Here is a 13255-nt window from a genome sequence, read left to right on the forward strand (position 1 = left end):
CTCCAAAGGTCTCTTTAATTTTCCTGTACGCAGTATCTATCTTACCCCTAGTGAGACAAGCCTCTACATCCTTACATTTGTCCTCTAGCCATCCCTGCTTAGCCATTTTGCACTTCCTGTCGATCTCATTTTTGAGACGTTTGTATTCCTTTTTGCCTGCTTCATTTACTGCAATTTTATATTTTCTACTTTCATCAATTAAATTCAATATTTCTTCTGTTACCCAAGGATTTCTATTAGCCCTCGTCTTTTTACCTACTTGATCCTCTGCTGCCTTCACTACTTCATCCCTCAGAGCTACCCATTCTTCTTCTAGTGTATTTCTTTCCCCCATTCCTGTCAATTGTTCCCTTATGCTCTCCCTGAAACTCTGTACAACCTCTGGTTTAGTCAGTTTATCCAGGTCCCATCTTCTTAAATTCCCAACTTTTTGCAGTTTCTTCAGTTCTAATCTACAGCACAGAACCAATAGATTGTGGTCAGAGTCCACATCTGCCACTGGAAATGTCTTACAATTTAAAACCTTGTTCCTAAATCTCTGTCTTACCATTATATAATCTATCTGATATCTTTTAGTATCTCCAGGATTCTTCCAGGTATACAACCTTCTTTTATGATTCTTGAACCAAGTGTTAGTTATGATTAAGCTATGCTCTGTGCAAAATTCTACAAGGCGGCTTCGTCTTTCATTTCTTCCCCCCAATCCATATTCACCTACTATGTTTCCTTCTCTCCCTTTTCCTACTGACGAATTCCAGTCACCCATGACTATTAAATTTCCGTCTCTCTTCACTATCTGAATAATTTCTTTTATCTCGTCATACATTTCATCTATTTCTTCATCATCTGCAGAGCTAGTTGGCATATAAACTTGTGCTACTGTAGTGGGCGTGGGCTTCGTGTCTATCTTGGCCACAATAATGCGTTCACTATGCTGTTTGTAGTAGCTTACCCGTACTCCTATTTTTTTATTCATTATTAAACCTACTCCTGCATTACCCCTATTTGATTTTGTATTTATAACCCTGTATTCACCTGACCAGAAGTCTTGTTCCTCCTGCCAGCGAACTTCACTAATTCCCACTATATCTAACTTTAACCTATCCATTTCCCTTTTTAAATTTTCTAACCTACCTGCCCGATTAAGGAATCTGACATTCCACGCTCCGATCCGTAGAACGCCAGTTTTCTTTCTCCTGATAACGACGTCCTCCTGAGTAGCCCCGCCCGGAGATCCGAATGGGGGACTATTTTACCTCCGGAATATTTTACACAAGAGGACGCCATCATCATTTAATCATACAGTAAAGCTGCATGTCCTCGGGAAAAAATACGGCTGTAGTTTCCCCTTGCTTTCAGCCTTTCGCAGTACCAGCACAGCAAGGCCGTTTTGGTTAATGTTACAAGGCCAGATCAGTCAATCATCCAGACTGTTGCCCCTGCAACTACTGAAAAGGCTGCTGCCCCTCTTCAGGAACCACACGTTTGTCTGGCCTCTCAACAGATACCCCTCCGTTGTGGTTGCACCTACGGTATGGCCATCTGCATCGCTGAGGCACGCAAGCCTCCCCCCCAACGGCAAGGTCCATGGTTCATGGGGGGGGGGGGGGGGGGGATTCTGAGTATACATAATTTGTTGGCAGACTCGTTGTTTGGCTGGAAGACTCTTGTAGTCACAGACAACGCAGTTTATTATTGTAAGTGTCATGCACCAGTAGCGCTGACGGCTGAGTTTAGGAGAGTAGGAATTTTTTAATTAAGAAAAGTACTTGACTTTGTGGACTAGGCAATATTTTTGCATAAGTTGAAACTTTGTGGGATTATGGAGAAAGCTCAACAATCGTTCAGTTCACTTCTGGGAGGTAGAAAGCAGAACTTTGTTCTCCAGCGTCAACAAATAAGAAAGAGATTTGAAACTGACTGGAGTCATGAAAAGTGGGGTGCCAGTAGATTCCATTGTGGATCCATTATTTTTCTTGATAAATATCCGCGCCACTAAACGTGTCAGGTGACGCAAAACTTTTCCGTCTGCAGATGAGATAACTGTTATCCTAAGAAACTTAGACCTAATGTAAATGACATATTTAATCCCATATTCGGTAAAATCACCATACGGCTTTCAGAGAACAGGTTAATGCTTACCTTCAACAAAACGCAATTCTTTCAGCTTCTGAAACGAAACTCCCATAAAAGCGAAATGTTAGTACCCCAAGCTAGTGTAACAATCATTGAAATCTGACATTTTAAATTGTTGGGACTGAGGGTAGATGAAAAGATTTTTGCGGATGACACGGTCAAGACCTTGCATGGAAGTTGAAGGACGTCATCTTTACTGTAGCACTAATCTGTATTGTCTCTCACCCTCAAGCCGAAGGCTTGTTTACTTTGGTTGCTTTCCCTCTATTACCTCCTATGGTATCGTAATTTTGCTTTGGGTTGCATGGTACTACGGAACCTGATAATTAAATACACAAAAACTAACGTACTCGTTTATTTAATAGATATGTATCGTGCACCCAATAGATATTTGTCGATAATTTTACTATATGTTAATTATACAGTTTTTCAAACATATGAATCACTCGCCATAAATTGTACCTAAATAAAGACATGTACAATTTTTCTCCGCAGCTTGTTCGCATACTAACTCTGCGAGAGGAGGGAAGTGTATCAGAATTTTTTGTATTTTGTGTTTCGACATTGTAAACAAATATTAGGTAGTTATAGTTATTTCATACTTTTTAGGAACAGAATGGCGTGATATGCGGACCATATTAACTCCTGCATTTTCCGTAGTGAAGATGAAGAGCATGTTTATGCCGATGTCAGAGATTTGCCAACAGATGACTGATTATCTAGACAAGAAAATTGCCGAATATCCAGGTAAGTAACTATACAATCAGAGAACAGTGTTATTGTCATAGCATAGCAAACTCTCCTGTTTTATACCGGGTCAGGAGTCGTCAGGAGCATTTTCTCTGGTGTTTCGGCAGTTATTTGCAATTTCATTTTTGCACTGTGTAGCTGAGGTCAGCGCAAACAATTACCGCTCGTATCGTCTTTCAAGCGCTTCCCGGTGTCAACTGAAAGCGTCGGTTTGTTTCCCACTGCAAACAAAATTATTTTTAAATCGGAGGTTTACGTGCCCATTCGCTAGAACGCTCCGAAATTAGTCTAGTCCGATATTCGTTTTATCGATATGTATTAACAGGGACAGTAAAACACGAGAAGTGAGCAGCCGTCCAGCAGCGGCTGAGTGGCGCTGCACGCTTGCTGGTAGCAGTCAGCGCGGGCCAGGGGGCAGTGCGGTCGCTGTTGTGGTACTCGGCTGTTCTTCGAGTTGTACTGTCATTGTTGATACAAGCTGATAGAGAGAATCTCGCTCTAGACTAAACTGGGACAACTCTATCGAATGGGCATGTAAACTTCTGCTTTAAAAATAATTTTCTCTGTAACGCGAAACAAGCCGACGCTCTCCGTCGATACTCGGCGTTGCATGGAAGACATGAACACTTTGCTTGAGCTGACTACTGCTAGACAACGCAGAAACAAATTGCAAGTATTTAATAGAGCACCTGATGTTTAGTTTAGTTATGTCATGTTCCGTAGTTCATTTTCACTATTATTTTATCGATGTGATGTTGGAACAAGTCAGATTACAAGATATATATACACACATGAATAGTGCTAATATTAATATGACTGAAATTTTTAGTTCTACACATGCGACTACATTTGAAGCAAATTTATTTTTTTATATATATGTATATATTTTTACCAGTTCTGAAACAGAAACTCGTCCATGGAATAGAAGGAGTTGTCCAAAAGAAATGATTTTAAGCTAGATTTAAAACTTGATCTGCTACCTGCCAGACACATTATGCTGTTGGGTAAATGATCAAAGATATTTGTTGCTGAATAATGTACTCCTTTTTCAGCAACTGACAGCTTCAATAACGGATAGGAAAGGTCATTTTTCCGTCTAGTGTTGTACAAATGAACATCACTGTTTTTCGCGAATTGAGATGGATTATTTATAACGAATTTCATTAGCGAATTTATGTGCTCTGATGGTGCAGTTAAAATACCTAACTGCTATGTGCCTACATGAAGTCCTTGCCTGAACACCACTAATTATTCTCACTATTCTCTTTTATGCAAGCAATACATTATGTCTAAGTGGTGAGTTACCCTAGAAAACTATTCCATAAGACGTCATTGAGTGGAAATAGCAAAGTACGTTAGGAGGCTGATCTGTTTATTAACAGGACTAGCGATTATACGAAGAGCGAAAGAAGCTGAACTTAGTTGTTTGAGAAGCTCAGTAATATGCTTCTTCCAGTTCAAGCTGTCATCAATGTGAACATCCAAAAATTTGGAGAAATCTACCCTGTTAACTGAGCCCTGTTCATATGCTACATCAATTGTCGGTATGACTCTATTCGGTGTACAGAACTGGATATGGTGAGTATTTTCAAAATTAAGGGAGAGTCCATTTCCTGAGAACCACTTAATAATTCTTTGAAAGACATCCTTAACAATATCTTCAACTGCTTTTTCTGGAATGGGATTTATTATAACACTCGTGTCATCTGTAAAAAGTATTAGTTTTGCCTGCTGATCGTTAAGTGAGAGGTCATTCACATGAAGAAGGAACTGCAGAAGACCCAAAATTGATAACTCCACATTCACTAGAATTTACCACCCTCCCAACATTATTTATCTTATTCAGAACAACTTTTTGCTTTCTGTTCTTTAAGTATGATTCAAACGATCTGTGTTTATAGCCTTCAATTCCATAAAACCTGAGTTTTTCTAAGAGTGTGACATGATCCACACAGTCAAATGCCTTGTATAGATCACAAAAAATACCAGCTAGCGATAATTTGTTATTTAGGGCTTGTACTATTTGATGGGTAAATGTGTAGATAGCATTCTCAGTCGAGTTACCCTTCCGGAATCCAAACTGAGACATGCTGAGTAAATTATTTTCACTTAAATGTAAGACTACTCTTGAATACATAACTTTTTCGAATATTTTAGAAAATGAAGTCAGCAATGAGATTGGTCTACAATTATTTAAGTCACTCTTGTCCCCTCTATTATTTAGAGGTTTGACAATTGCGTACTTCAATCTGTTGATGTTGTTGTGGTCTTCAGTCCTGAGACTGGTTTGATGCAGCTCTCCATGCTACTCTATCCTGTGCAAGCTTTTTCATCTCCCAGTACCTACTGCAACCTACATCCTTCTGAATCTGCTTAGTGTATTCATCTCTTGGTCTCCCTCTACGATTTTTACCCCCCACACTGCCCTCAAATACTAAATTGGTGATCCCTTGATGCCTCAGAACATGTCCTACCAACCGATCCCTTCTTCTGGTCAAGTTGTGCCACAAACTTCTCTTCTCCCCAATCCTATTCAATACTTCCTCATTAGTTATGTGATCTACCCATCTAATCTTCAGCACTCTTCTGTAGCACCACATTTCGAAAGCTTCTATTCTCTTCTTGTCCAAACTATTTATCGTCCATGTTTCACTTCCATACATGGCTACACTCCATACGAATACTTTCAGAAATGACTTCCTGACACTTAAATCAATACTGGATGTTAACAAATTTCTCTTCTTCATAAACGCTTTCCTTGCCATTGCCAGCCTACGTTTTATATCCTCTCTACTTCGACCATCATCAGTTATTTTGCTCCCCAAATAGCAAAACTCCTTTACTACTTTAAGTGCCTCATTTTCTAGTCTAATTCCCTCAGTATCACCCGACTTAATTAGACTACACTCCATTATCCTCGTTTTGCTTTTGTTGATGTTCATCTTATATCCTCCTTTCAAGACACTGTCCATTCCATTCAACTGCTCTTCCAAGTCCTTTGCTGTCTCTGACAGAATTACAATGTCATCGGCGAACCTCAAAGTTTTTATTTCTTCTCCATGAATTTTAATACCTACTCCGAATTTTTCTTTTGTTTCCTTTACTGCTTGCTCAATATACAGATTGAACAACATCGGGGAGAGGCTACAACCCTGCCTCACTCCCTTCCCAACCACTGCTACCCTTTCATGTCCCTCGACTCTTATAACTGCCATCTGGTTTCTGTACAAATTGTAAATAGCCTTTCGCTCCCTGTATTTTACCCCTGCCACCTTTAGAATTTGAAAAAGAGTATTCCAGTCAACATTGTCAAAAGCTTTCTCTAAGTCTACAAATGCTAGAAACGTTGGTTTGCCTTTACTTAATCTGTCTTCTAAGATAAGTCGTAAGGTCAGTATTGCTTCACGTGTTCCAGTGTTTCTACGGAATCCAAACTGATCTTCCCCCGAGGTTGGCTTCTACTAGTTTTTCCATTCGTCTGTAAAGAATTCGTGTTAGTATTTTGCAGCTGTGACTTATTAAGCTGATAGTTCGGTAATTTTCACATCTGTCAACACCTGCTTTCTTTGGGATTGGAATTATTATATTCTTCTTGAAGTCTGAGGGTATTTCGCCTGTTTCATACATCTTGCTCACCAGATGGTAGAGTTTTGTCAGGACTGGCTCTCCCACGGCCGTCAGTAGTTCCAATGGAATATTGTCTACTCCGGGGGCCTTGTTTCGACTCAGGTCTTTCAGTGCTCTGTCAAACTCTTCACGCAGTATCATTTCTCCCATTTCATCTTCATCTACATCCTCTTCCATTTCCATAATATTGTCCTCAAGTACATCGCCCTTGTATAGACCCTCTATATACTCCTTCCACCTTTCTGCTTTCCCTTCTTTGCTTAGAACTGGGTTTCCATCTGAGCTCTTGATATTCATACAAGTGGTTCTCTTATTTCCAAAGGTCTCTTTAATTTTCCTGTAGGCGGTATCTATCTTACCCCTAGTGAGATAGGCCTCTACATCCTTACATTTGTCCTCTAGCCATCCCTGCTTAGCCATTTTGCACTTCCTGTCGATCTCATTTTTGAGACGTTTGTATTCCTTTTTGCCTGTTTCACTTACTGCATTTTTATATTTTCTCCTTTCATCAATTAAATTCAGTATTTCTTCTGTTACCCAAGGATTTCTACTAACCCTCGTCTTTTTACCTACTTGATCCTCTGCTGCCTTCACTACTTCATCCCTCAAAGCTACCCATTCTTCTTCTACTGTATTTATTTCCCCCATTCCTGTCAATTGTTCCCTTATGCTCTCCCTGAATCTCTGTACAACCTCTGGTTCTTTTAGTTTATCCAGGTCCCATCTCCTTAAATTCCCACCTTTTTTCAGTTTCTTCAGTTTTAATCTACAGGTCATAACCAATAGATTGTGGTCAGAGTCCACATCTGCCCCTGGAAATGTCTTACAATTTAAAACCTGGTTCCTAAATCTCTGTCTTACCATTATATAATCTATCTGATACCTTTTAGTATCTCCAGGGTTCTTCCATGTATACAACCTTCTTTCATGATTCTTAAACCAAGTGTTAGTTATGATTATGTTGTGCTCTGTGCAAAATTCTACAAGGCGGCTTCCTCTTTCATTTCTGTCCCCCAATCCATATTCACCTACTATGTTTCCTTCTCTCCCTTTTCCTACACTCGAATTCCAGTCACCCATGACTATTAAATTTTCGTCTCCCTTCACAATCTGAATAATTTCTTTTATTTCATCATACATTTCTTCAATTTCTTCGTCATCTGCAGAGCTAGTTGGCATATAAACTTGTACTACTGTACTAGGTGTGGGCTTCGTATCTATCTTGGCCACAATAATGCGTTCACTATGCTGTTTGTAGTAGCTTACCCGCATTCCTATTTTCCTATTCATTATTAAACCTACTCCTGCATTACCCCTATTTGATTTTGTGTTTATAACCCTGTAGTCACCTGACCAGAAGTCTTGTTCCTCCTGCCACCGAACTTCACTAATTCCCACTATATCTAACTCTAACCTATCCATTTCCCTTTTTAAATTTTCTAACCTACCTGCCCGATTAAGGGATCTGACATTCCACGCTCCGATCCGTAGAACGCCAGTTTTCTTTCTCCTGATAACGACATCCTCTTGAGTAGTCCCCGCCCGGAGATCCGAATGGGGGACTATTTTACCTCCGGAATATTTTACCGAAGAGGACGCTATCATCATGTAATCATACAGTAAAGCTGCATGCCCTCGGGAAAAATTACGGCTGTAGTTTCCCCTTGCTTTCAGCCGTTCGCAGTACCAGCACAGCAAGGCCGTTTTGGTTATTGCTACAAGGCCAGATCAGTCAATCATCCAGACTGTTGCCCTTGCAACTACTGAAAAGGCTGCTGCCCCTCTTCAGGAACCACACGTTTGTCTGGCCTCTCAACAGATACCCTCCGTTGTGGTTGCACCTACGGTACGGCTATCTGTATCGCTGAGGCACGCAAGCCTCCCCACCAACGGCAAGGTCCATGTTTTCTGTCTAGAAAAATTCCCTGTGCCAGTGAAGCATTACATATATCAGTAAGGACTCCACTTATTATATTAGAGTAACACTTCAGAATTGTGTTAGAGACTCCACCAACACCACACGAGCTCTTGTTGTTCAGTATATTTATAATTCCCCTAATTTTAGTGGGGGATGTTAGTGTTATTTCTAAAGGCCTAAGGTCCTGGGGAATGACATTTTTAACATATTTCTTTGCTTCTTCAACTCAACCCTTTAACCATATTTTTGCTGCTACATTCAGGAAGTGAGTGTTAAAAATAGTTGCAACTTGTGAATTATCACTCACTATCATCATTTAGCTTTACGACTATAACAGAGAACTGCTCCTGACTACCCTTAGTGGATGATGATGATGATGATGATGATGATGATGATGGAGATGGAGAGGATTGTATGGGCGCACGACGGAAAGGTCTTCCGCGTCCGCTTAGTAACAGAATCAGACTGGTGTCAAGAAAATACTCAGAACAGTAAGATAAAACAGAACGTAAGACACAGGAAACAAGGTTGCAAAAATATGTGCCTACCCACACCGAAACGTGGGACAAAGCATGCAGACTGCAGTAAAACATGGACAACACAAGAAGAAAGTGGTAGAGGGAGCTAAAACTATATAGCAGATGGAAGTGGCCTGCTGAAGGCAAGGAAGAAAGGGAGGAGCCAGCCACTTTGCAATACGCTAAAACCTCCAGCCTAAAAGTTTAGACCAGAGTCCAGACACATCACAGAACTCTAAAACCCTAGACACACACGTCTCATCATTAGCTAAAACACAGGGCAGATCCCCATCAACTTGTGCTTCTGCCGTTGCATCAGAGTATAAAATGCAGTCCGTTAAAATGTGCCGGACAGAGATGTGCACACCACAAGCCTCACAAAACGGAGGATCCTCCCGCCGTAATAGAAAGCTACGTGTGAGAGGACGGTGCCCGATCCGAAGACGCGTGAGGGTCTCTACTTCCCGCCTGAACAACCGGCGGGAGGAACGCCACGGCCGAGTTGTTGACGTCACCAACCGCGATTTATTGTCCGCCACCGCCAGCCATTCTTCCTCCCACAACTCTATGCACTTCCTGTGGAGTGCAGAGATGACACACTGCAAGGGAATAGGACACTGGACCACATCCTGCTCTCTCCAGGCCTCCTTGGCAGCCCGACCGGCCTGCTCATTGCCCCATATGCCGACATGACCAGGCACCCAGCAGAAGGACACCTCTTTACCCCGCCGCTGGAGCAAGTACAGTTAGTCATATATCAGTTGGACCATCTCCTCAGTTGTGTACAGATTCTGCAGTGATTGTAAGGCACTAAGAGATTCGGAGCAGAGGAGAAATCGATTGCCCCGAACACGATTCATCTGCTCCAGTGCCTCCAGGATCGGGTGGAGCTCCGCTGCGAAAACGGTATATTCATCAGGGAGGCGAATACGGGTAACATGATCAGGGAACACTACAGAATAGCCAAGGAAATTCTCCTGTTCGGAGCCATTAGTGTAAACGGCGGTAAAACCGTGATGCACATCTAAAATGTTAAAAAACTGAGATAGGAATGTAAAATCTAGTGTGCTATCTTTCTTAAAATTAGTCAAATCTAAAATAAGTCTGGGTCTCTGGAGGAGCCAAGGTGGAAATCTACTCCAACCGCGACGGAAAACATGAAGGCCAGCCATATCCATTGCAGAGAGGCAATCCTGTGCGCGAATCCCATAGGGCCGCGTCGCTCGTTGCCGGTTATGAAATAGCGGTGCCAGAGGAAGCTGAGCAGCGGTATGGTGTGCAGGTGTGTATGGTGTGGACAAAGCTTTATACGCCTGGCGCACCGTAAGTAGCCGCCGCCGCACATGAAGTGGCGGTTCACCAGCCTCTGCACAGAGGCTTGGTATGGGGCTAGTTCGGAATGCCCCAGTGGCCAACCGAAGCCCTTCATGGTGCACAACGTCCAACATCTTTAAGCAAGAAGGCCTCGCAGACCCATACACCGTGCACCCGTAATCGAGCCGAGGTCGCACAAACGCCCTGTAAAACTGGAGGTGGTAAGTCCTGTCGGCTCCCCATGTACTGCGGCTAAGACACTTTAAAATACTTAAAGCCTTAAGTGACCGTCGTTTCAGGTCTTTAAGATGAGGTAACCACGTAAGCTTCGAGTCAAAAATGAGTCCCAGAAATCTCACCGTGTCTTTAAAACTAAGGACAGTGTCCCTCATCCTCAACTCAGGAAACGTTGAAATCGAACGCGAACAGTGAGAAAGAACACACGCGGACTTCTCGGTGGAAAACTTAAAGCCACTCTTCTGCGTCCATTTATCCAAAAGTGTAAGAGTAAGTTGCAACTGACGTGGTGTCGCTGCGAGGCTTGAAAAAGAGCAAAACAAAGAGAAATCATCCACAAACAAGTAACACTAGACGGGACTTTTCACTATAGAGGTAATGTTATTAATAGCTATGACAAAGACAGTCACACTTAAAACGCTACCCTGAGGGACACCGTTCTCCTGCTCAAAGCAGTCAGACAGGACGTCACCAATTCTGTATCTAAGATATCGTGGTGAGAGGAAAGACTGAATAAAACCACGAAAACTCCCTTCGTGAAGCTGCTCCAGGATCAGACGCCTCCAAGTGGTATCGTAGGCCTTCTCGATGTCAAAAAATACACATAGAAGGTGATGACGGCGTAGGAAAGCCAGGAGGGAAAGGTTATCGTAGGTGGAACGAAACCCCCTGAACCCACACTGAAAGCGACTAAGGAGTTGCCGTGACTCGAACATCCAGACAAGGTGGTGGTTGACCATCCGCTCCAAGGTCTTTCCCATGAGGGCAACACTACGGTAGCTACTTGGGCTCGCGCGGTCTTTCCCAGGTTTTAAAAAAGGAATTAAAACTGCCTCACTCCACGAGTCAGGAAAGTGACCTGACGCCCAAATGGCATTAAAAAGTGCGAGGAGGATTTCTTTGTTGCGCCTTGTGAGGTGCTGTAGCATACTGTAATGGATCCTGTCGTGACCAGGGGATGTGTCACGAGCTGTAGACAAAACGGAATCCAGCTCCCACATAGAAAATGGGCAGTTGTAAACTTCATTAGAGGTGGACTTGAAGTCCAGACTACACATCCCAGCAAACGCTCTATGGCGCTGGAAACCCGGATCCTGACTGGCTGTTCCAGTAACCATGGTAAAATACTCTGCCATAGTCTGGGCAATGTCTCGCGGATCCGTGTGGAGAGTGCCGTTAACCATTACGGAATCCATGGGGCACCTCCCTCCTCTCCCAGAAATTCTCCTGATGGTCTCCCACACAATGGAACTTTTGGTGGAACGATTAATGGTGCTCAGGAATTGTTGCCACGACCTCTTCTTGCTCTCTCGAATAACGCGGCGACATTTTGCCCTCGCCACCCGAAGGGCTGCAAGATTCTCAGCAGTCGACCGATCCTGGAACCTACGCAGAGCCGCACGCCTGGTCCTGATTGCAGAACGGCATTCGGCACTCCACCAAGGGACAGGTTGTCTCTTTCGACACCCACGCCTCAACATTCGCACAGTGTTCGAACTGGGCCAACTGGCTATAAAGTATCCACTCGGCCCCACTGAGCACCCATCGTGGTGGTCTCCTTTCTGGGCCCACGCCATCTGGCAGGTGAATCCAGATTGTGAAGTGATCACTGCCGTGCAAGTCAGCTAGCACTTTCCATTGAGCACTGGCGGCAAGAGCTGGAGAGCAGAGCGAGAGATAAATGGCAGAGAACGACCCAGTCGCTGTGCAGAAGCGAGTGCTCTGTCGTGCATTGAGCAAGTAGGCACAGGATGACAGGAGAAGCCTCACGATTGCTCTATCCCTGGGACAGGTAATTGCAAAGCCCCGAAGTACACTGTGGGCATTAAAATCACCACAAATAATGAACGGCTGGGGGAGCTGTGTAAGTAGGTCGGTGAGGGCCGCTTCATCAAGTGCATCATGTGGGGGCAGAAAAACCGAACATACAGTCAATGGATGACGCACGTGCACGGACACAGCGACGGCCTGTAAACTCGTCGTAAGCGGGAGAGGCGAGGAGTGGTAGTCCGTCCTGGCGAAAATACCTACGCCTCCTCTAGCTCTCTCTCCACGCAGGTAATCTTTTTTGCGGAGTGTATAGCCTCGTAGCTCAGGGGAGTAAGATGGATAGTTTCATCTGACTCTTCCCCAGAGCTGATGGAGTGCGACATATGTGTGGGGCAATCATCTCGCCCTACGACTGCCCCTCCACGTGCTGCAGTCTCCCCACCCCGTCGGAGAGACAGAATGAAGGTGCTACCCCCGACATAGATGGCTCCCATACTTAAGTGGAACTTGCAGGGGTTCAGGACGCATGTGGAGGAACTTCGTCTACTCTCTGAAGGTAGACCTCTGTGTGTGTGTCTCCAGGAGACCCTTAGTGGAGACACCCTGCATTCTATGTGGTCATCTGTGTAACAAAATTCCAGTGTACGTGCACTTGTCTCGTAGGGACATGCCTTAGACAATATGCGAGATGTGTCAGTGAACGTGATAAAAGATTCCAGTGGCGAAGGATAAGTGTATCAATTTGAGGTAGAGCTCCAAGTCCAGAAACGATTGCCTCGAAAGTTGTAAGCGAATTTTTTAAAAAATGGTAATGGTTTACTCTTGGTCGTCCTTAATTATAAAAACACAAGAAGACTCATTTTCGTATTAATTTTACCATCTGCACAATTTACACAAGGTGTAACATTCCCAACAGTTATTCAAAGTTGCGTCTCTTAAGTTCTACGTAGGCTTGACATCATAGCACAAACTTCTGCTGTACTCG

General features: G+C 43.4%; 1 protein-coding gene across 1 annotated transcript in view; it reads left to right on the forward strand.

Annotated features, from left to right (window-relative positions):
• The window catches only part of LOC124596574 (cytochrome P450 9e2-like), a 94363-nt gene that overhangs the window by 32442 nt on the left and 48666 nt on the right, over nucleotides 1-13255 (forward strand). Inside the window, exon 2 of the mRNA XM_047135767.1 lies at nucleotides 2746-2883. Within this exon, the coding sequence (XP_046991723.1) occupies nucleotides 2746-2883 (138 nt within the window). The remainder of the gene's footprint in view (nucleotides 1-2745; nucleotides 2884-13255) is intronic.

This window comes from Schistocerca americana, chromosome 2, assembly GCF_021461395.2.
Source record: "Schistocerca americana isolate TAMUIC-IGC-003095 chromosome 2, iqSchAmer2.1, whole genome shotgun sequence".
Taxonomy (NCBI): domain Eukaryota; kingdom Metazoa; phylum Arthropoda; class Insecta; order Orthoptera; family Acrididae; genus Schistocerca; species Schistocerca americana.